Source organism: Lithobates pipiens, unplaced genomic scaffold, assembly GCF_037356315.1.
Source record: "Lithobates pipiens isolate NorthernLeopardFrog02 unplaced genomic scaffold, aLitPip1_a1.2 Scaffold_8, whole genome shotgun sequence".
Classification (NCBI taxonomy): domain Eukaryota; kingdom Metazoa; phylum Chordata; class Amphibia; order Anura; family Ranidae; genus Lithobates; species Lithobates pipiens.
In genome coordinates, this window is record NW_027507903.1 from 650,818,662 (window position 1) to 650,844,036 (window position 25,375).

Below are 25,375 nucleotides of genomic sequence, written 5' to 3' on the forward strand. Positions count from 1 at the left end.
TCGTTGGTGTCAGTGGGAGGAATAGTGCCCCATAGTGCCCAATAGTGCATGCCTCTTTGGTTCTGGAGAGGGACTATGGGAAGTACCACTCGCCTGACCCTTACCAGAACTGCAAACACGGTGTAGCTGTTAAAACGGTTGTTGGCCTTAAGGACAGTACAGGTTCCTTGACAAAGTCCAGGTCAGGGATCCTGGAGGTCGTGAGGTCTTTTTATGCTGACCTTCTTGGGAGGAAAGAGCTTGACCGTGACAAGATGGACAGCTTTTTGGACTCTACTCCAGGTCTGAATGGTGGAGATGTTTCATTGATGAATTTGACAGAGGAGATCACAGTTGAAGAGGTGATGAGGGCGATTGATCAGCTTGCCATCAAAAAGTCACCTGGACCGGATGGCTTGACGGCTGAGTTTTACAAAGCCTTTAAGTCTATTCTGGCCCCACACTTGGTAGAGGTTTTTAACAGTTGCCTTGCTGAGGGGGTGCTTTCCCCTTCCATGAGGCACTCGGCTGTGATTCTTCTTTCAAAGGGTAAAGATCCTTAGATGATTGAGAATTGGCGCCCCATCAGCCTTCTTAATGTCGATAGAAAGATACTGGCAAAGATTATTTTCTGGCGCCTATCGTCAGTAGCAGAGTCTTTGCTTTCTCGCCATCAGCACTGTTCGGTCCAGGGTAGAAGCACCTTCACAGCGGTTTTAGCTGTCCGGGAGGCCTTGGAGCGGTGCAGGGCTGCAGGCTGGGGAAAGTATTTGCTGACATTGGATCAGGCAAAGGCTTTTGATCGTGTTAACCATGAGTACCTGTGGTTGCTCCTTAGTAAGTACGGTCTGCCGGGTGGTTTTGTCGATTGGTTAAAGGTCTTGTATAAGGGGGCAGAAAGCTTTCCTCTTGTTAATGGTTTGGTTGGGCAGTCCTTTGAGGTTGGCTCCGGGGTGCGCCAGGGTTGTCCTCTGAGTCCCCTGCTCTATGTGTTTGCAATTGACCCTTTCATCAGGAGGCTAGAGAGCGGCATGTTGTGTGGGGTGCCAGTGGGGCTCCCGGGTGAGCCACCTTTGAGGGTTGTTGCCTATGCGGACGATGTGTCAGTGATTGTCACTGGGGCAGATGAAGCAGAGGAGGTGGTCTCTCTGACATCACGGTATTCTGAAGCATCAGGCTCCAAGATCAATCAGGAAAAGAGTGAAGTTCTGGATGGGAAAGGAAGGGAAGGGGTTTGATCTCCCGGACACCTTTCCAGTGCCCCAGGAAAGAATTAAGATTCTAGGCATTGAATTTGGACCCGGCGATTATGGCCTCAAAAACTGGGAAGGCAGTCTGGAAATTGCCAATACTAAGGTGGTCAGCTGGAAGAGATGGAAGCTATCTCTGAGGGAAAGGGTTGATCTGATTAAGACTTACCTGATTCCGATCTTCTTGTATGTCAGCTTTGTCTGCATCTTGCCAGTGTCTCTCTATGCTAGGGTCAGTAGTGTGTTCTTCCAGATGCTGTGGGGGAACAGACTGAACCCCATCAAGAGGAATGTCACCTATCTATCCAGGAGGGAGGGTGGCTTAGGTATGGTCAACCCAGTTCTATTCTTTTCACTGCTATTTCTCAAATTTAACATTGGTAATATGCTTGCAGTGGAACCTCCTGGATGGGTAGGCATATTTAGATCTTGGTTTAGGCCTTTTCTGCGACTTTGGGAAGAAGTTGGCCAAGTGAAGAATCTCAGGGGTCATCGTGGTCAGCTACCAGCCTATGTCGCTCCGTGCCTGAAGTTACTGCGGCAGTGGCGATTGTCGGCTGAAGATCTCAGATCGGTTCCAAGGAAAGTCCTTATGAGTCGAGTCTTGAGCGAAGTCTTTCATGACCCACTGGCCTTAAGGGATTGCCCAGGACCAGTTTTGAGGGTGGGGTTAAGATTGATTAATTTGGACAGAGTACCCCCTAAATTTAGGGATCTGGCCTGGTTGTGCTTCCATGGGAGGCTCTATGTTCGGGGCAATTTGAAATTCTGCAGTGGGGTGGATCGTAGCTGTCCTCGGGAGGAGTGTGCAGGTGAGGAGGAGACTATGGACCATTTTCTGCTTCATTGCCCCTTTAACATAGAGGTGTACAAACAGGTGGGACGGGCCCTCGGTGTTCCTTTCCTCTCCAGGCTGGGTTATGCTGAATGGGCGTACGGAGCATTCAATACTGGGGGGGTTTTTTGTTTGGATTCACTTTTTCTAGTTAGCCTAGTAGTCCGTTATTTCACCTGGAACGCACGGTGTCAGGTCAGCATTCGGCGTAAAATCCTTCCTGTGGAGGCGGGGGTGTATGATATTCTGCATGAGGTGGAGAAGATTCGGGTGCTTGAGAGGGACAAGCGGAGTCAGGGGGCTTGGTTGAAGGCGTGGAGGGGTTTCAAGCCTCCCTGACTGCCAGGAGTCTCTTTTCCGGGTGTGGCTGTCTGTCTCTTGTCACCCTAGTTTTTTTTTTTTTTTTCATTTATGATTCATTTTTGATAAATGGCTGCGTACATAGGTGATGGGTTGTGCCTCTTAGGCCCTCTCTGCTGCTTTATGTAAATAGTTTTTCATGTTTTGCTAATGGACTATGTATATATTGTATATATTCTGAACGGTGATGTGTATTCCTTTGTTTTTCTGTTGACGTTTTATAATATGTTTTTGTTTTTTACTTTTGTATAAAATTGGTCGCTTGATTCTTTTTAATAAAAGATCAATAGTGCCCCATCATTGGTGTCAGTGGAAGGAATAGTGCCCCATCATTGGTATCAGTGGATGAAATAGTGCTCCATCATTTGTATCAGTGGGAGGAATAGTGCCCCATTATTGGTATCAGTGGGAGGAATATGGGGCACTATTCCTCCTACTGACACAAATGATGGGGCACTATTCATCCCACTGATACCAATGATGGGGCGCTATTCCTCCCACTAATACCAATGATGGGGCACTATTCCTCCCACTGATACCAATGATGGGGCGCTATTCCTCCTACTGACACAAATGATGGGGCACTATTCCTCATACTGATACCAATGATGGGGCACTATTCCTCCCACTGATACCAATGATGGGGCACTATTCCTCCCACTGATACCAATGATGGGGCACTATTCCTCCTACTGACACAAATGATGGGGCACTATTCCTCCCACTGATACCAATGATGGGGCACTATTCCTCCCACTGATATCAATGATGGGGCACTATTCCTCCCACTGACACCAATCATGGGGCACTATATTTCCCACTGATATCAATGATGGGGCACAATTCCCCCCACTGATACCAATGATGAACATCATCGTTGGGGTATACAGTAAATATCTCCTAAGCGGTGCACATTTTCGAGATATTTACAGTATCTATAGGGAAGCCTAATTCTAGGATCACCTATTGGGTACAAACAATACAGGGAGGTTTTAAAACCTCTTTAAAACTAAATAAGAGATTTGGGGTATTCTTTGACCACCGATCTCTCCATAAAGAGTAACTGTCATGCTTATTTCTATTACAAGGGCTGTTTGCATCCCTTGCAAGTAATATAAAAAAATTAAAGAGAAAGTTTAACAATGAAAAATTAAAAGTAATAAAAAAAGTAAAGCCCCTCCCCCTATCCCTCCATGCTCCAGTGCAGAAATAAACGCATACGTAAGTTGTGCACACATATGTTACGGTATTCGCACCACATATGTGGGTTATCACTGTACACACGGTCGGACTTTCTGACAACAAATGTTGGATGTGAGCTTGTTGTCTGAAAGTCTGACCGTGCGTACGCTCCATCGAACATTTGCTGTCGGACTTTCCCCCAACAAATGTTGGAGAGCAGGTTCTCAAATCTTCCGACAACAAAAACGTGTTGTTGGAAAGTCCGATCGTGTGTACACAAGTCCGTCACACCAAAGTCCGGACATGCTCAGAATCAAGCATAAGGAGCCGCCATGCCTATTGAACTTCCATTGTCTCGGCTCGTCGTACGTCTTGTACTTCACCGCGTTCTTGACGTTCGGAATTTTGGGCCCACATTTGTGTGACTGTGTGCATGCAAGACGAGTTTGAGCCAACATCCTTCGGAAAAAAAAAATCCACGTTTTTGTTGTCAGAAAATCCGATCGTGTGTACGCGGCTTTAGAGCGAGAGCGATAATTGTAGCGCTAGACCGCCTCTGTAACTCTAAACAGGTAACCTGTAAAGGCGTTTAAAACGTCGCCTATGGAGATTTTTAGGTACCGTGGTTTGTCACCATTCCACAAGGGTGCTCAATTTTCTTCTTGTTCAATATATTTATTACAATGCGTACGCAGTAACAAAAGTGCTGAAAGCGCATGCGGTCATGAAAACATGTGAAGACCATGTATGACGAAACAGCGGCTGAAAACAGAAGCTAACAGAACAATGCTGACTTTGTTGTAATAACAGTTCGATTTTAATCACTCGCTGCCCGCCATATAGCAAAATGACGTAAAAGCGGTTGCGATATCCTGACCGGACATCATATGGTGTTGTCATTTGCGGGGGCGCGCATCGCGGCGATCGGTGGTGCTGTGTGTCAATCATGCACACCGCTACACCGATCTCGGTAAATTACCATGTGATCAGCCGTGTTCAATCACCACTGATAACGATGTAAAGATGAAGAGATGGTGATCGGCTTTTCTTCACTCAAGTAGAGGAGAGCCGATCGGCTGCTTTCCTGACAGGGGGGGTCTGTGCTGATTGTCTATCAGCACAGCACCCCCTTGGATGCCTGCCCAGGACCACCAGGTATGCCGCCCTAGACCACCAGTGAAATGCCAATCAGTGCCCAGGCAGCTTCCAATCAGTGCCAATGAAAAATGCCTGCCAGTGATGCTTATCAGTGAAATATATCAGTTCCCATCAGTGCCATCTATCAGTGCTCCCATAAGTACCCATCAGTGCAGCCTTTCGGTGCCCATCAGTGTCAACTATCAGTGCCCATCAGTGTTGTCTATCAGTGCCGATCAGTGTTGCCTATCAGTGCCCATCAGTGCCATCTATTAGTGCCTCCATAAGTGCCCATCAGTGCAGCCTTTCAGTGCTCATCAGTGTCACTTATCAGTGATCATCAGTGTTGCCTATCAGTGCCCATCAGTGCGCACCAGTGCCACCTATGAATGCCCATCAGAGGCTCCTATCAATGCCCATCAGTCCTGCATATCAGTGCCACCTATCAGTGCTGCCTATCACTGCCCATAATCAGTGCCATCTCATTGGAGCCACCTTATCCGTGCCCATCAGTGCCGCCTATCAGTGGCCATCATCAGTGCCTTCTCATTGGTGCCACCTTATCAGTGCCCATCAGTGCAGCTTATCAGTGCCCATCAGTGAAGTAGAAAACTTATTTACAAAATTGTATAACAAAAACAAAGAAAAAGGTATTTTTAATCTTTTTTTGTTCGTTTTAGCAAAAAATAAAAACGCAGAGGTGATCAAATACCACCAAAAGAAAGCTCTATTTGCGGGAGCAAAATGATAAAAAATTAGTTTGGGTACAGTGTTACCGCGCAACTGTCATTTAAAAAGCGACAGCGCTGAAAGCTGAAACTTGGCCTGGGCAGGAAGGTGCGAAAGTGGCCGGTATTGAAGGGGTTAAACAAAGGAAAGATGGAGAGTCTGAGCTCACCACCACTACTAATTTTATATATATATATATATATATATATATATATATATATATATATATATAAAATCATATTGTTGGAAGTATAGTGGCGAGTGTGCGCAATTTTAAAGCGTGACATGTTAGGTATCTATTTACTTGGCGCAACATCATCTTTCTTTCACATTATAAAAATAAAAAGAGATACATATATATATATATATATATATATATATATATTAATTTAATAAATTATTATCATAAATTAAATTTAATTAATAAATTAAAAATTATGAATTATATATAAAATATAAAGGGGTAAATAATGTATATATTTTTTTTAATAATTCATTAAAGTGTATTCCCCCCCCCCCCAAATTGTGTTTGTAAAACCACTGCACGAATACCATGTGACATAAAAAATTGCAATGATTGCCATTTTTATTCACTAGGGTCTCCGCTTAAAAAAATAAAAATAAAATAAATGTAATGTTTGGAGGTTATAAGTAATTTTCTCGCAAAAAATTAGGGTTTAAACTTTTTTGTAAACAAAAAATGGCAGAAAAAGCCTGGTGTGGTTATTGCATTTACCCATACAATGGTAATCTCATATATTGCAGTCACATCACCTCACCCACTTCCTCTTTTCTTGGTTTTGTTCCTCTCTTCAACCTTCTTTAAAGCGGAACTTCAGTCATTTTTTTATCTTTCCATCTATTAAATTTTCTGCCCTTGTTGTTGGTTTAACTTTAGATAGTAAAATATATATATATATATTTTTACATCTCCTGTGTCTCTCTTGGTCTGAGGGTCCTCCGGGTGTCTTTTGGCAAACTCTAGGCGGGTAGTCATCATGTGCCTTTTACTGAGGAATGCCTTCCATCTGGCCACTCTACCATACAGGAGTGATTGGTGGAATCCTGCAGAGATGGTTGTTCTTCTGGAAGGTTCTCTTCACTCCACAGAGAAATGCTGGAGCTCTTTCAGAGTGACCATCAGGCTCTTGGTCACCTCCCTGACTAAGACCCTTCTCCCCCGATCGCTCAGTTTGGCCTGGGCGGCCCGCTCTAGGAAGAGTCCTGGTGGTTTCAAACTTCTTCCATTTACAGATGATGGAGGCCAATGTGTCCAATTGGGCCCTTCAATGCTGCAGAAATCTTTCTGTACCCTTCCCTAGATCTGTGCCTCCATGCCTGTCTCGGAGGTCTACAGACCATTCCATGGACTTCATGGCTTGGTTTGTGCTCTGACATGCACTGTTACCTGTGGGACCTTCTATAGACAGGTGTGCGCCTTTCCAAATCATGTCCAATAATCTGAATTTGCCGCAGGTGGACTCTAATCAAGTTGCGGAAACAGCTCAAGGATCTCTACAGGCAGCACAGTGGTGTAGTGGTTAGCACTCTCACCTAGCAGTAAGAAGGGTCGCTGGTTCGAATCCCAACCACGACACTACCTGCTTGGAGTTTGCATGTTCTCCCTGTGCCTGCGTGGGTTTCCTCCAGGTACTCTGGTTTCCTCTCACACTCCAAAGACATGCAGGTAGCTTAATTGGCTTCTGTCCAAAATTGACCCTAATATATGAATGAGGACCTTGGATTGTGGGCTCCTTCAGGGTAGGGACTGATGTGAGTGTGCAATGTACAGGGATAGGGACAATTGTAGACACTCACACAGGTTGAACTGGATGGACTGGTGTCTTTATTCAACCTAACTAACTATGAAACTACTATGATCAGTGAAAACAGGATGGACCTGAGCTAAATTCTGAGTGTCAAGGCTATAAATACTTATGTACATGGGATTTTCTTTCGTTTTTTTTATCTTTTTTAAATTTGCAAAGATTTCAAACAAACTTCTTTAACGTTGTCATTATGGGGTATTTTTTGTAGAATTTTGAGGAAAATAATGAATTTATTCCATTTTGGAATAAGGCTGTAACATAACAAAATGTGGAAAAAGAGAAGTACTGTAAATACTTTATGGATGCAATGTATCACTGTGCTTTAATCAGAGTAGTCACACACTTTGCAACAGTAAAATTAACTTTGAATTATCTCTGCTCACAGATATTCAATAAAGTCAAATTCAGTTGTTATGTGAGTCCATATTATTATTATTATTATTATTATTATTATTATAATACAGGATTTATATAGCGCCAACCGTTTGCGCAGAGCATAACAAAATAAAGGCAGACATAACAGTTACATTAGAATTTGGTACAAGAGGAATCAGAGGGTCCTGCTCATTAGAGCTAGGCTTTCAGAGAAGGTTCCATCCGCTGGTGGCACTGCCTGATATTTCCCTTTCATTACTGAGATCCACCAGCAGGTGTCTCCTGGCAGGCTGGAACTGCCAGGGGATCTTTTCCCTGTTGATAGTATTATGTCATATTTGGGCCACAGTACTGGCGTCCACCAGCGGATGGATCCTGGCAGTGTGGAGCAGTCAGCACCTCTTGCAATCAGGTGTCACTTGAGACCAATTACAGGCATATAAATACCCGGAAAACACTCATATGTTTGCCTTGGTATCGTCCTTGTGTTCTGACCTGCTAGCTTGTGATCCTGATCCCAATCCTGATCCTGATCCTGTGTCAGGTCACCTGAGACCAGATGACAGATGCACTCCACAGGAGTCGGAAGTGCACCGCTAGGTAGTGGACCTTAGGACCGACTGCTGCGGATTTAACCCAGGGAGATTCAGGACACAGGTCTACAGGATCACTAACACAGATCCCAATGGGAGCTGGAGCATAGATTCCCCAGGGCGCGGAGTCTAAGAGCCAGCAGGTGTTCCTCTGCAGTCTGGCTCCAGGTTGTGGCCCCTAGGATCTCACAGCTCACGCTCACAGTAGACTACAGGAAAAGAAAGGAGCAGACTGGGACTACAAGGATAGTAAGGGGATAAGGCAGAGGTCAGGGAAACTAGCAGACAGGAACAACAGAGTACACACCAAAGGTTCAGGGTCACAGGCAGACAGGGATGGTCTGCCTGGTATTAAAAAATACATACAATTAATTTAGCAGCAATACAGACTACTTGCTTGGATTTTCAAATTTCCAAATTTTTAAATTTATGAAATTTTGAATGTTCTAATTTCCAAATTTCGAATTTCCAAAATGTCAAATTTTTGAAATTTCAAATTTCTGAAATTCCAAATTTATGATATTACAAATTTATGAAATCCCAAATTTCTGAAATTCCAAATTTATGGAAATTTGTAAATTCCACATTTTTGGAAATTCATAATTTGGAAATTCATAATTTCAGGAATTCAGAAATTTGGAATTTTGAAAATTTGGAATTTTGGAAATTTGAATTAAGGAAATTTGGACATTTGGAAATTTGAAATTCAGAATTTCGGAAATTCAGAAATTTGTAATATTGGAAATTTGAATTACGGAAATCTGAAATTCAGAATTTCGGAAATTCAGAAATGTGTAATTTTGGAAATTCGAAATTTCGGAAATTTGTAATTTTGGAAATTCAGGAATTTGGAATTTTGGAAATTCGGTAATTCCTAATTTCGGAAATTAGGAAATTTGTAAATTAGAAAATTCGTAAATTTGAAATTGGTAATGTCAGAAATTTGTAATTTCGGAAACTAAACTAAAATTCAGAATTAAATGAATTGCACGTGTCTAATTAGAACTTACAATCTAAAAGTGAAGGGTCAGTTGATATAAAAGGTAATAGCTTGGGGGATGAGCTGATGGAGGAAGTAAAACAATGTATTAGTAGCAGGATAGGCTTCTTAAAAGAGAAGGGTTTTCAGGTATCGTCTACAGATGTCTAGATTAGGGGACAGTCAGACAGATTGGGGTAGGGAGTTCCAAAAGATGGGAGAAGCTATAGAGAAATCCTGGAGTCAGGTGGTGTCATTGGTTAAAAAGGGGCGTATTCTATAAATGTTGGCATGATTTGGACAGGGATTGGATGTGGGCTTGAAAGGACAGTTCAGACTCTACTCTAAGGTTTCCCCTAGTACCCTGGCATGTGGGGACAGGCTGATAGATGTGCTAATAATATTGATAGAGAAGTTAGGGTGAGGAAATATTATGAGCTTAGTATTAGACAGATTCAGTTTGAGGAAGTGGTTTGACATCCAGGCTGAAATGTCTGTTAGTAAATCGGTGATGCTTGATGAGACTGATGGGGTGAGCTGGGGGGCAGAGAGATAGATTTGGGTGTTATCGGCATATAAATGGTAATGGAAGCCAAGGGAGACTATCAGCAGACCCAGGGAGGACGTGTAGATCGAGAATAGAAGAGGTCCAAGGACAGAAACTTGGGGGACCCCAACCGTAAGAGGAGTTGGAGAGAAGGAAGTGGAGTTGTAAGTGACACTGAAGGTGCAGTGAGATAGGTAAGATTCAAACCAAAGGAGAGTGCAGCCATGGAGACCAAGTCATTTTTTTTTTTTTTGAGGAGGGGGTGGTCAACTGTATCAAAGGCAGCGCAACGGTCCACGAGTAAGAGTACGAGAATAATGACCTCTGGTTTTGGCTGTTAGTAAGTCGTTTGAGAGTTTTAGGAGGGCAGTTTCTGTGGAGTGCTATGGGCGAATTCCAGACTGAAGGGGATCAAAAAGGATATTCTCAATGAGGTGGTCGCTCAGTCAGTTGTAGATTAAACGTTCAAGGAGTTTGGAGGCAAAAGGGAGTAAAGAGATGGGTCTTAGGTAGTTAAGATTGGTGGGGTCCAATGAGGCCTTTTTTGGTATGGGAGTGACTAGTGCATGTTTTAGAGGGTTGGGAAAAATGCCAGTAGAGAGGGAGAGGTTGAAGGTTAGGGATGGCCGAACTGTTCGCCCGGCGGTCGGTTTGCGGCAAATTTTTCGTGTTCGCGATTTGCCCAATCGGCGGACTATTGCCGCTGTTCGCCTGGACATATGTGTTTACAGTGTGAAAGAACTTTGACCCATGATGACACATCCATCATGGGGTACAGGACAGCCAATGGAGACATTTCAGCACATGGACAATTGGACATACCCCCTACCTTATAAATAGACCTGATCTAGCGGCCATTTTACATTCTGTCTTATGTCAGTGTAGGGAGAGGTTGCTGTGTGGAGCAGGGACAGACTGTAGTGACACAAATCGCTAGTTATTAGGTCCACAAAAGTACTTTTAAGGACTGGTATAGTTGTAGTACAGTAAATAGGGTTCAGTGCACTGCTGTGCTGGTGATTGCAGCAGCCAGTCTTTTGTCAATGTAGGGACAGGACGCTGTGTGCAGCAAGGAGAGACTGTAGTGACACAAATCACTAGCTATTAGGTCCACAAAAGTCCTTTTAAGGACTGGTATAGGTGTAGTACAGTATATAGGGTTCAGTGCACTGCTGTGCTGGTGATTGCAGCTGTCTTTTGTCAGTGTAGGGGCAGGACGCTAAATGCAGCAGGGACAGTCAGTTTAATCACTAGCTATTGCTATTAGGTCCACAAAGGTCCTTTTAAGGACTGGTATAGGTGTACAATATATAGGGTGCTGGTGCATTGCTGTGCTGCAGATTACTGCTTGTTTCTGCAGCTGTCTTTTATCAGTGTAGGGACTGAGGGACAGTCTGCAAATCACTAGCTACTAGGTCCACAAAAGTCCTTTTAAGGACTGGTATAGGTGTACACTATATAGGGTGCTGGTGCAGGGCTGTATTGCAGATTACTGCTGGTTTCTGCAGCAGTCTTTTATCAGTGTAGGGACTGAGGGACAGTCTGCAAATCACAAGCTACTAGGTCCACAAAAGTCCTTGTAAGGACTGGTATAGGTGTAAAATATATAGGGTTGTGGTGCACTGCTGCTGACTGCTACCATATTCTGCAGCAGTCTTTTATAAGTGTAGAGACTGAGGTACAGTCTGCAAATCACTAGCTACTAGGTCCACAAAGGTCCTTTTAAGGACCGGTATAGGTGTACTATTTGGTGTGCAGTATATACTGTAGGTGTGTAATACACATATAAAATACTTGCACATATAGAAAGCATATTATAGTGCATTTCCACTGTGCATCATTGTGACTGCTGAGCAGTTCTGCAGCGATTCAACAAAGAGTGACAAACGCAATAAAAAAAAGTATTATAACTGGTGTGATAGACCAGTGGCCCCCAAAAATGACAGATTGAAGCGGGGTGTTATATACCATCTTCCACATACATACTGCACCTCTCTAGAGACATTTGTCACAGGGTCATTTAAAAAATGACAGGCAGAGGCAGGCCCTTCCGTAGGGGTGGTAGGGGAAGTGTCAGGACCTGGACTGGACCCAGGACCTCAGCTGTGTCAGGCAATGAATCTTCTCTCTGAGCTATCTGTGATGCTGGACAGTTCCTTGTCAGATCCTTTTGACAACCCTGCCTTGTACCTTGATTTCAGCTAAACCTTGAACTCTTTGCTCCTTTCATGAACTTCCTGATATAAGCCATGTCTCTGCACTTCCTCCTTGCCAGAATATTGTGCTATCTCCAGCCTGTATCTCGCTCCCGTCTTCTCTGCTGCCGCTTATATTTGCTACTGCTCGCTATCGACCCTTGGCTTATTCCACGACTACGCTTGCCTGATCCCAATCTGCAACAACTCGTTACCGACCTTTTGGTTGCTTACTGACCACGCTTCTGTTTGATCCTTACCTGCTCATCTGCTACTGAACCCCGGCTTGCTCACCTCCTGGTGGGGCGATCCTGAGGACCGCGACCTGGTACTGACATTCAGCTAAATCCATCTCTACCATCTGGTGCTCTGGTGAAAACCGGTTAGTACTTAGACTCCGCACCTCTGGTTAGCCTGTGTCATCTGCCAGGGTGACTGCCTGTGTTCCTATCCTGCTGGTTAGTGGTAGTCCTGCAACTTCTATAGCAATTGGTCTTCGAGCCTGACCCCTGATCGTGACAGGTAGGGCAGGAGCAACAGGCTTAAGCCAAAGTGGCAAATTGCAGAAGGTGCGTGCGATTACGTCGAAGGACGCACCAGACTTGGTTGAGTGGCTCACTCAGCCTTACTTTTCTGCACCCTCCTCATCCTCTCGATCTGCACCCTCTTCTTCATTCTCTGCTGTGTGCACCCCAAAAGACACTATCACCAACACCACCACCACAACCACGCTATACCTTCTGCTTGAGTCACAGGAATTATTTTCCGATCCATATCAAAACATTTCCGATGCGCAGCCACTCTTGGCATTGGATCAGGAAGAGGAGGTAGCAACAACCGCCACTCAGCAGTCTGACGACAGTACCCAGATCAGCCCAAGGAGGAGGTTGGTCCCCGTTGTTGCTGCCTACTCCGGGATCTCTAATTATAGCGGTGGGGAAGGTGACGTCGATGATGATGTGTCTAGTGATGTCACGTGGGTGCCCACAAGAGAGGAAGAGGAGGGGAGTTCAGAGGGAGATATGGACCAGCAGATAGGGAGGAGAAGCAGGAAGAACTTACATTGCACAGGAGGGACAAAGCAGACTGCAAATGTATCTGGAGCGAGTCATCGACCATGTACGGTCACATCTGGTGCTCCCAGGGCGCCGGCACATGGCTCCGCAGTGTGGGCTTTTTTTAACGTGTCCGCTTCTGACAATAGTGTTGCCATCTGCAATCTTTGCAGTCAATGCATAAGTCACGGTAAGCCCAACACTCACCTAGGGACGACTACCTTAAGAAGGCACATGAGCTGCCATCACCGAGCCCAGTGGGAGCAATGAAACACACAAAGCCACACTCCAGGCTCTCACCGTCCAGCCTCGTCTTCTACTTTTTCTTCTCCTCTCTCCTCACAATTGCCCTCCACTCCACCTTCCATCATGCCAACCTCATGTTTTTCTGCAAAAAGGCAGGCTTCCGTGGGCCAAATGTTTGAGCGTAAAAAAATGATGATGCCGGATAACCCTCTTGCCCAACAGTTGACGGCTGGCTTGTCAGAACTGATAGCCCGCCAACTACTGCCATATAAACTGGTGGACTCGGAGGCCTTTCGCAAATTTGTGGCCATTGGAACACGACAATGGAAGGTCCCAGGAAGGAAGTATTTCTCACAGAAGGGCATCCCAGAGCTATATGGCCATGTTCAGCGGCAAGTGAATGTATCTCTGGCACACAGTGTTAGTGCCAAGTTACATCTGACCGCAGACACGTGGTCTAGCAAACACGGGCAGGGAAAGTATATTACTTTTACTGGCCACTGGGTGAACCTTCTGACGGCCGTCAAGCATGTAACCCGTGGCACCCGTGTAGATTTGGTTTTACCACCATGGATTGCATGCAGGCCTGCCTCCTCTTCTCCTCGTCATACTCTATCCTCCTCCCTCTCCTCCTCGGCTGACTCCTCCTTTTCCGCTGCTAGCGTCTCTTCTGCTGTGCCACCCAAGCTCCCCAGAACCTATTCAACAAGCCAGGTGAGACGTTGCCATGCCGTGCTGTGTCTGTTGTGCCTGAAAGCCAAGAGCCACACTGGCCCGGCACTCCTTTCAGATTTGCGTTCACAGGCAGATCAGTGGCTAACACCACTCAATTTGACAGTTGGTAAAGTGGTGTGTGACAATGGTGCCAATCTGCTTAGCGCATTGAAACAGGGCAAAATTATGTATGACACACGTCTTAAACTTGGTCGTGCAGCGATTCGTTGTCAAATACCCTGGGGTCCAGGACATCTTGCGGCAGGCAAGAAAAATCTTGGCCCATTTCAGAAGATCTTACACGACCATGGCTCGCCTTGCTGACATTCTGGCGGCGACACAATCTGCCGGTCAGACATCTTATTTGCGATTGCACGATGCGATGGAACTCAACCTTCTATATGCTTGATAGGCTGCTCCAGCAGACACATGCAGTTAACGTCTACCTGTATGAACTCTGCGGCAGAACAGGTTCTGGGGAGCTTGTTTTTTTTTCACCACGCCAGTGGCTGCTCATGCGCGATGCATGCAGACTTCTGCGGCCATTTGATGAGATCACCAAACTGGTCAGTTGCAGCCTTGGCGCCATCAGTGACATGGTACCTTATGCCTTCTTTATGGAGCGTGCATTGCGTCATGTTATTGATCAAGCCATGGAGGAGCAGGAGCAGGAAGATGCGGAAGTCGCAATGCTGGATCAATTCCTGGGGGGACCCTCTATCTAACACAAGTCAACAACAGGAGTCTGAAGAGGAGTCAGAGGAGGATGGTGCCGGGGCGGATGAGGAGGAGCAAGAAGAGCATGCTTTAAACCTTTCTGGGATCCCTGTTGTGCGTGGATGGGGAGAGGAGAATGAAGAGGACGACATTATCCTGGATGATGAGCAGGAGCCAGGCCACCACACCGCTTCCAGTTTAGTGCAAATGGGGGCCTTCATGCTCCAGTGTTTTAACACGGACCCCCGTATAAAAAGCATAAGGGTCAAGGACCAGTACTGGGTGGCAACGTACTTAGACCCCCGGTACAAACACAAAATGGCGGAAATGTTACCACCATCACAGAGGGCTGTCAGAATGGAGCACTTCCAGGCCTTGCTTCGAGAAATGCTGCATTCTGCTTTTGCGTGCGCTGGCAGAGGAGGAATTCCCACTACCAGAGAAGGAGTTGCGGGTACCAATCCAACAGAGCCTGCAAGAAGAGGCCGGTTTGAAGATGTGTTGGTGACTTCTGATATGAGGTCATTCTTTCAGCCGACCCATCGACAGGTCTCATCCGGATCCAGCATCAGGGAATACCTAGACTGACAGGTGTCCGACTACATCGGGTTAACGGCCGATGTGGACGCTCTGAGGAGTGATGAACCCTGAACCCCTGGACTACTGGGTGGGCAGGCTTGACCTCTGGCCAGAGCTTGCCCAATTTGCAATGGAACTGTTGGCTTGCCCCTCATCCAGTGTCCTGTCCGAATAGACGTTCAGCGCAGCGGGAGGATCATGACCGTTAAGGGCACTTGCCTAGCTCACAACAGTGTTGACTACCTCACATTTATAAAACTGAATGAGGCATGGCTCTCGGAGGAATTCAACACATGTGACCAGTAGACCATGTATATCTCTATAAATGAAAGGAGCTTCTGGTTTTATTTGGGCTTATCGTTACCTCACCTGTTTGCATCTCCATCTTGGGGATCCCGTGGAAAGTGGCCCAAAGAATGTGAATTTCCAATACTTAGTCTTTTTTATGGTTATTTATTCAAAATAAAAGCAAAGTCTCTCAATAAAAAGGGTCAGAGGGTTAAGGATGAGTTCAGGCACCTGGTAACTGCGGGTTTAAGATCTCTTTTTAGATCAAGGAGACAACGGTTCCATTAACTAGATTCAGCCACCACCGGATAGGCCCCTCTCACTGGACCTAGCAGCCGGTGGGGTATTTGACACAGTCTCTGCCACAGACTTGTGAATTTAAACTTAAGCGTCACTGAGAGATTAAAGAATATTTCAATGCGATACCAGTCTCTTTCAGCCGAACCGGCGGTACTGTATGTATAATGATCCGGGTTGCGCCCCTCATCTGAGTTTCCAGGCTTCTCCAGAGATACCAGCCTTGTGCACGGTCTTCTCTTGAAAGAGTCTTCCTCCCCTGGATCCTCCAGTTGCTGGGCCTTTCTCCTCAGGCGAGACAGCACCGGACCATTCCTGGATCAGTAGGCCCCAAGATTTGCTCGGGCCTATCCTCTCAGTTGTGCTGCCTCGGGCCAGCCGGCCCGAGACACAAGATACATAGCTGCGCACCCCAGGCCAGGAGGGCCATGGGGTCTGGGTCAAGAACATCCCAGAGAAGAACCGAACAAAAACAAAAAAAAAAAAATAAGACCCCCCGCCAATGGCGTCAGTATCTTAAATACCATCTGCCAGAATGCACAGCAAGAAAACGCTCCCACTGGGCTGGTTCCGAGCAATAGATGGCATTCAATACATCCAGCTGAACTGTGCTTCTGCACTTACCGGCAGTGACAGTGACACCTACGGTCAAGGAGAAACCAGTCCAACCCAGCCGAACTGGCACAGACACCAATACCTACAGGTGTAAGTATTTGCCGGAATTATTAATTGTATTTCTGTGATGCTAGTGTAGTCGCAAGGTGACTCCTTTCACATACCTTTGGTATGTCTCTGATGTAACCCATAATTGTTTTCTTTATTAATAGATTAATACCAATTCAAGCCTAAGCCCTGTATCTGTATAATACCATCCATCTCTCCCTGATTTTCCATCATTGGGGCTATACACCACTTCTGATTACCAGGCTCTCCTGGTCCTTATGGGGCTGGACACATGTAAGTTTTGCTATTTCAGCCTCAACTAGATATATAGTCTATACGAAAATATTGACATAAGAAATATGTATCGATATAATTACAAATATCTTGTTATTTATTTAAAGCATACGCTTATTGATATTTCTTTTCTCCGATTTGTCTCTAATTTTTAAGGTTCTTTGGTCATAAAGTCAATAATTACTGTATATGGTTCTGAAGGAGCTACTTGCGAAACGCGTCATCCATTTCTTATGACATGAAGTATAATTTTGACTATCCAGTTTGGAATGAAGATGTGTCTCTATTTTAAACATTTTGTATGTACATTCTTCTTTTTGTAAAATAAAATATTAGAAATTAATTTTTGTTGTATATTCCTCTTAGGTGCAGATATAGTTTGCGTCATGTTGGTCTTTTTTGTGTTACCGTAGCTGATATGTGTGGATCTCTGATATGAAAAATATTGAGTGGAGAGTATACATTGCTCTCATAGAACTCCATTATATCTGTATATCCTCCCTGAAATCTACAATATTCATATGAAGGTCTATGTTCCTCTACAGGGCAAACTTTTGAGGACAATGTATATGCCAACATGAGCAATTACGATGTACAGAGGAAGAAGAATACACCAAAAGCTAAAGGTAAGTTATTATTATATGTGCAAATCATTTGGTGGAGGGGGGATTATGGTGTGGGGGTATTTTTCAGGGGTTGGGCTTGGGCCCCTTAGTTCCAATGAAGTCTTAAGGCATCAGCATACCAAGTCCTTTTGGACAATTTCATGCCCACAACTTTGTGGGAACAGTTTAATGACTGTGCACTAGAGATGAGCCAAACACCCCCTGGTTCGGTTCGCACCAGAACTTGCGAACAATCAAAAAATTTGGCAGAACGCGCGAACACCATTAAAGTCTATGGGACGCGAACATGAAAAATCAAAAGAGCTAATGTTAAAGGCTTATATGCATGTGAATAACTGATACACCACATCTCACTCCCTCTTCCTACGTGTATCACTACTGCGCTAAACACCAAATTCCCACCCTATAATCTAAGCTGCTACTTGTACAAAAAGTATATATTAGTGTTGGTGCAATTGACTCACAACATGTTCCTAATTCTATTTCATCTCATGTGAGACATATACCAAACCAAACATACATGAATAAACTCATATACATCTATAAAGTGCTAAAGTGCGCAAAGCAATGTATGATTAAAACACATGCGCATATACCCAAACTTAATCAGGTGAAAAAATTTATTGCAGTGAAAAAATAAAGTGAAAAATGATTTAAAAAAAATATATATATAAATTAATTAGAGTAAAAAATTTATAAAAAAGTCCAACAGTGAATGTCCATGGATAAATTGAAAATTCGTGTCCAAATAAGGTAATTCATCCTTCACCACACCTTCAGTGACTGTGAGTCCCCCAATGTGAATGCATTCACCAGCTATTAAGCCTCACACTTTCGTGTTTGGCTGATAAGGCTTTTAAGCCTCTAATCAGAGTTATGACTGAAGGATCATCAGACTGACACATTGGCCCCTCCTTGATGGTGCACATATATATATATATAACCTTGCAAGAGAAAAGAAGCCTCCAATAGCAATAGTAATACAGTTTCAACAAACTCTTTAATCAAATAAAACCATCCAATTCCAATGCACTCACATGAACACCATAAAAAGTTTAGCCAAATCAAATTACACTCCACATCACGCTTGAACTTCTTTTTACACTTATATGTTGGGGCATTGATGGTCACGGCAGACCCAGGATTACACAAGTGATCGAATTGCTTCTTACCCCTCCTCGTCGCCGCACTCGCTCTTTTTCTACAGTACAACAGCAGTTGAAGTGTCCTGTGTCCTTCCCTTCACTTCCTCTGTCCACCAGTAACCTTACAAAACCCAATGCTCTAGATTAGTAATACTACACGTTCGCCAGATAGCCACGACCCAACATGTTTCGTCATCAGTCTGACTTACTCATGGGATTCAATGTGCAAGGTATTATATGCATGGTATTATCTGCATGGTATTGTCTTAAAAAGTGTCTGGGGACCCGGGTCCTGCCCCAGGGGACATGTATTAATGCAAATATTTTTTTTAAAAACTGACACTTTTTTCGGGAGCATTGATTATTTTTTTTAATGCTTAAAGTGATATCCAAACAAGAAGACTCGCTGCTCCAGGTAAGGTTTTGAAAGTCTGATGATCTGGACAGGTGACCGCCTTGGCTCACCTCCGCATATAGTCAAAAGAAGAAATGGCCGCACTCTGTACTCGATCAAAGTTTTTTTATTCAGAGCATCCCAAAGTGTTGACAGAATGCTGGTAGATGCGTTTCACATACTCCAAGTGCGCTTAGTCATTATGTTTTTCTGAATAATAAGAATGTTCTGAATAAAAGAATTTTGATTGAGTGAAGAGTGCGGTCATTTCTTCTTTTGAATGCTTAAAATGAAACAATAAAAAATAAATATTCCTTTAAATATTGTGCCTGAGGGGTGTCTATAGTATGCCTGTAAAGTGGCACAGTTTGCCCGTGTTTAGAACAGTACCACAGCAAAATGACATTTATAAAGGAAAAAAGTCATTTAAAACTGCTGTAATGTATTGTCTGGTCTCTGCAATGTAGATAAAACTCATTGAAAAAAAGAGCATGGACCCCCCCCCCCCCCAGTCCATTACCAGACTCTTTGGGTCTGGTATGAATATTAAGGGAAACCCCAAACTAACATTTAAATAAAAAATTGCGCATCGGTCCCCCTAAAATCCATACTAGGCCCTTCGAGTTTGGTATGGAATTTAAGGGGAACCCTGCACCAAAAAAAAAAAAAAATTGGTGTAGGGGCCCCCCAAAATCCATATTCTTATCCGAGAACGCAACCTGGTAGGCCGCAGGAAAAGAGGGGGGATGAGAGAGCGCCCCCCCCTCCCCGAACCATACCATGCCACATGCCCTCAACATGGGGAGTGTGCTTTGGGGTCTGGAGAGCCAGAAGGGCCAGGAGAGCCCAGAGGGATATATATATATATATATATATATATATATATATATATATATGTGTGTATATCTATCTATCTATCTATCTATCTATCTATATATATATATATATATATATATATATATATATATATATATATATATGTATATGTTATATCTCCCATAGTTTGTAGACGCTATAACTTTGCGTAAACCAACCAAATCAATATACGCTTCTTGTTTTTTTTTGCCAAAAATATGTAGCAGAACACATATTGACCTAAATTGATGAAGACATTTTTTTTTTTTATTGGATGTGTTTTATAGCAGAAGGTAAAAAAAAATGTTTTTTAATTGTTAGCATTTTTTTGTTTATAGCGCAAAAAAATAAATAAAAACTGCAGAGGTGATCAAATACCACCAAAAGAAAGCTATATTTGTGGGAAAAAAAGGAAGTCAATTTTGTTTGGCTACAATGTTGCACGACCGTGCAATTGTCAGTTAAAATAACGCAGTGCTGTATCGCAAAAAATGGCCTGGTCATAAAGGGGGGTGCATCTTCCGGAGATCAAATGGTTAAATAAAAGTGGTCCACCAAGCACTCTTCCTGAATCATGTGGGCCCACTGTAACACATCTATCACTTTGCTATACAACCCCCAATATCACACCTACTATAAGAGATTTGTATGCTGAGGTGGATCACACAGATGATCCGGTGTGAATATAAAATGTCTTTATGTGAGATAAGAATTCTGGAGGATTATTATACCGGCTGATACACGCAGGATTATTCACTATTCTCTCTGTCTGTAGAGAATTCGGCTTCCAGGAGTGCAAAGTACCGGGTGATACTGACCCTGGGGGTCCTCCTAATAGTAGCCTTCATTACTGTGGTCATCATCATGAGTCTCCTCTTCATTTCCTGTGAGTATTTCTATTATAATTATCAATTTTGATCACTTTGTTATTGTATCTGTATTCACCATTATGGTTCTTGGGGGGGTCACCACTTGGGATGGCAAGGCTGGAGAGGCCAGCACTCAGGAGAAGGGAATGTAATAGATGTAAAACAAAAGGATATTCAGGGGGCCAGCCAATAGGGATGAACTTTGGGTTCACCATGAATTCTACCCATCTCAGCCTGTTTGCAGTTTGGCAATTGATTGAACAATATGGCCAGCCCTCCCACCTGAACCCTTGGCTGGTGCAGCCGGAAAGTCATTGATTTATTGGTGAGGGTAGGTGAAAGGAGCACCCAATATCACAAGCCAAATCCGGGGAGCAGAAGAGAGCTGGAGGAGGGGCTCTCTATCCCCTCCAGCTCTTCCTCGTGGGTCCTGCTGCTGCTGATGGCTTCTGAATTAGGACTGTCAGATCAGGACTATGTAGGGTTTTTAAAGTCCCGATCTGACAGCCAGGTGTCTCCAGCCACAATCCCATGTAGTAGCCGGCATCTCTCCCTGCCGGCTGCTTGGCGGGAGTGTTAAGTCTGCTTGCTCTAGGCACCTCCTGAACTTGAAGGTGCCCAGGGGGGAGCCTGGGGAGGGAGGGATACACAGCCACTGTTGCACTGCATCTGAGGTCTGTGTGTTTGTTGGAGGGTGGGAATTGCAACGGGGACATGCGGGGGGGGGGGGGCAAAGTAAGAAATTGGGGATGAGAAGAGAATTAGTGAAAGGTTGGGGGGTATATGCTGGTAGGGATGTGTGCTAGGAGCCGGGATTTTGGGGGTATTTGTGCTGGGGGCTTTGTACTAAGAAAGGAATATGTTTTTTGGTGGGAGAAAGGATTTGTGTTAGGAAGGGGGTCTTGAGTAGATGTGTGCTGGGGGGAGGATTTGTGCTCATAAGGAGATTGAGAAGGGGGTGGCTTTGTGCTAGGAGGAGAGATTTGGGGAGAGAGAGAATTGGAGCTGGGAGGGGGCATGGGGTCAATGATTTATGCTGGGAGGAGGATTTCAGTAGGGAGGGTTATTTGTGCATGGAGGAGGGAGAATTTTTGTTTAAGGAGAAGTTCAGCTTGCAGAGAGAGTATAAGCTTAGGAGGTTAGCGTGCAGAGTATTAACGAAACAATTGACCTCCCAGGTAATTCATGTGTTGTTGCCAACATCCCTGGTATACAGAACAAAAATAATAAGTACCCCCCCCCCCCCCTTATTGGGGAACTTTAGAGGCAACGGAGAGGACACAGATATAAATTATAAAAATGTTATTACAAATATAAAACAAGTGTATACATCACCAATAAAAACATATGGTAAATACACATAGAAGAGATGACTGTTGTGGCATTCTTGAAGATGTTCCTATGTACCCGACTCGTTTCAGGACAAGATGAGTCCCTTCATCAGGGACATTTATACATAGAAGATCACAAAGAGTATTATAATCTATAGGAGAGCAATCATATTAGTCAGGACATAAAGCAGGGAGGCAGACATGTTACAACATAGCAAAAGGCATCAAAATAACACCATACCAGTAAAATAGTCAGAGAATCTGCTTAGTCTAGCAACAAAAATGCCATGCCATATAGGGAAGAGTCCTGTGAACACTCCTGAGGGGTAAGGGAAATGGACAGTTGGGTCCCCCAGATTCCACACAAGGATCCCAAATTGACCCACAGCCGCGGTGAGGGTGATGTCAAGTAACAACACCTTAAAAAGTTAAGATAGTCTAGAGCAGCCATTCTCAATCAGGGTTCCGTGGAACCCTAGGGTTCCTCCAGAGGTGGCTAAGGGTTCTTTGAGAGGTGGCTAAGGGTTCCTCCAGAGGTGGCTAAGGGTTCCTCCAGAGGTGGCTAAGGATTCTTTAAGAGGTGGCTAAGGGTCCCTTGAGCTGTGGCTAAATGACATATCATGTGATGGTGCCTGCAAAGTTCCTGGTCTAACAGCACTTGGCATAGCCAGAGCCATGTCTGTAAAGGAAGCATTCTTCCCACTGTCCACCAACAACAAAGGGTACAATTTCCCAAAGACCATCAATGGACTACTTTTACCAGGGGTTCCCTGAGACTTGAAAATGATTACAAGGGTTCCTCTGGGGTAAAACGGTTGAGAAAGGCTAGTCTAGAGGTATGGGACAAAAGAAAAAAAGAGAGAAATCAATTACTGGATAGCTCTCTGGTTGTGAAACTATCTATTTCCTGTGAGGACACTAAGTATCACCCGATCGGTGCAATGGTGTCCTCCAGGATATGGCCGTTCAGCCGAACATGGCTAGAGCGACCCAAGAGTCCTGTATTAGGATCCACACAAGGATCCAACATTGACCCACAGCCGCGGTCAGGGTGATGTCAAGTAACTATACCTTAAAAAGGTAAGATAGTCTAGAGGTAAGGAACAAAATAAAAAAAGAGAGAAATCAATTACTGGATAGATCTCTGGTTGTGAAACCAGTAGATATCTATTTCCTATGAAGACATCAAGTATCACCCGACTGGTACAACGGTGTCCTCCTGGATATGGCTGTTCAGCCGAACACAGCTAGAGTGGCCCAACAGTAATGTTCATACCTTTCCTACAGATTGTGGCAGGGTGGCATTTCTGTAGGTCCAAGCAGCAGCACCTCCTCAGCTCAGGGCCGCTGCCTTAAATGGGATTGCGGTTAGTGGTGTGATTGAATCAATCATGACGCTCGAGCATGCATGTACAACTGAAGAGAGCCGGCTCGCGCATGTACCGTACAGATGGAGCAGTCCATTGTAACTATCTCCCATATGGCAACCAGATGCCAATACATAGCAATGCACCGCAGAGCGAGAGGGAACCCTTGTGTCAAGGATGCACGGTGATCCCTCATGTGTTTACCAATGACGCACAAAAGGCGTCCCCGGGGAGAGGGGAAGCCCACCCATCCAAGTTAAAGACCAGGTCAGAGGGGAAACCCACTAAAGACCAGGGCAGAGGGGAAGCCCACCCAAAGACCAGGGCAGCTAGGGCATATCACTCCCCTCTGGGCTGTTATAAGGCAGCCCACATTAGTGAGAGGCCCTTGTGCACCGGTCAGGACTCAAGAGGGGGCACCTACCGAGGTGAACGCTCCCATGGCACTGTGATTACAACCACTGACCTCACAATCCTCTGCTTACATGTACCAAATGATAAACTGAGGGTACAAACGGCAATAAAAATACCATGAGAATCAACAGAATTTCAAAACCATGTGTACGTGGTACTGAAGGCCCACAATTGGATAAATCATTACACACTTATTGTATCATTTTGTACAAAGCCGGGCAGCAAGAACAGCAGAAAGAGGGGGAAAGCCAACATAGGAAAGAAGGTGAATCTAGTCCATAAATGTCCCTGCATATGGGGCCCATCATAATCATTATTTCTCACTCCCTCTTGAGGAAAACCCTCAAGGAAGGGTCGATAACTAATTTGTTCATTCAGTACCGGGGAGTGAGTCACCCCAAGCTCTGCTATCCAATGTGCTTTGTGTTGCAGCAAGATCTTGTTCCAATCTCCACCCCGGGACTAGGATGAACCCTGTCTAGAATTAAAAATTGTATTCTGAGGAATTTCCTCTGGTGACAGTTTATCACATGTCTGCCCAGAGGAAGTTCTGAGTTTGTGGTTTTCATGCTAGTCACATGTCTGGAAGCTCTCTTGGAGAACTCCAGCTTGGTTTTGCCCACATCGAAGCAATTGCATTGGCAAGCTAATAGATACACGACTCCCGCTGTTTTGTAGATCACAAAGTGGTGTGATTTGTAGATTCAGCCAGGGCTGCTGTTATAAATCACAGGGCCCCATACAGCCTACCTGACAGCCCCCCCCCCCCTCCCCGGCCAAAAGAGGACATAGATTTATCAGTCCCTTTCTCTGCAGCCTCAGATGAATGAATAGGAAAGGCTCTGAGGCGTCCTCCCCATTCACAACTGAAGCACAGTAATCACAGTTTACTGTGCTTCAGTGATGAATGGACACAGGAGTGATTGGTACTGATTGCTCACTGTGTTCATTCGGAAAAAGAAGGGACCAGTCAATTATATATTTACAGGAACCTTCCCCTGCTCTTTATCCTGGAACACCCCCCTGTATGACCGCAAAAGCTGCCGGTAGGAGAGGAGGAAGATGGAAGCACTGAAGGGGAAAGGGCCACACAGGAGGGCCTGGACAGCAGATAGAAGAGGCACATGTGCTACTACCAATACCCCTGCAGTGCAGCAGATGGAGAAAGTTGTAGCGCTGCAGGAAGAGGATCTGTGTCTGCAATAAGTACAGCTGGCCCCCCTGCTCAGTGGGTGCCTGGGCCCCCCTTTTGAAGGGCTGGTTGCACTGCCTTATCAGCGGCCCTGGACACAGCCATTAGGAAATACAGTGTTATATCTTGGAAACAAGGGAGATTTGAGGCTTATCAGTGGAATGAGCATTCATGCTGCTTATAATTTGGCAGCTAAACTATCTGGTGAGTGTTCAATTTGCTCACTTGGTGGAGGAGAGTTCACAACATTCTTGGTGTCTTTTGAAGTACTTTAGTGGGGATTAGAGTTGGGCTGAACACCCCCTAGAACTCTCGAACATTGCAAAATTTCGGACCCAA

General features: G+C 44.7%; 1 protein-coding gene across 5 annotated transcripts in view; it reads left to right on the forward strand.

The window, feature by feature from the left end:
- LOC143961707 (CD209 antigen-like protein C) overlaps positions 1–25,375 on the forward strand; it is a 321,050-nt gene that overhangs the window by 136,995 nt on the left and 158,680 nt on the right. For 2 of the 5 annotated variants that reach the window (XM_077471030.1, XM_077471031.1), the window contains exons 2-3: positions 17,389–17,469; positions 20,639–20,749. The exons of the other annotated variants lie outside the window; for them this stretch is intronic. In XM_077471030.1, coding sequence (XP_077327156.1) covers positions 17,389–17,469; positions 20,639–20,749 — 192 coding nt within the window. The remainder of the gene's footprint in view (positions 1–17,388; positions 17,470–20,638; positions 20,750–25,375) is intronic. 5 annotated transcript variants of the gene reach the window in all.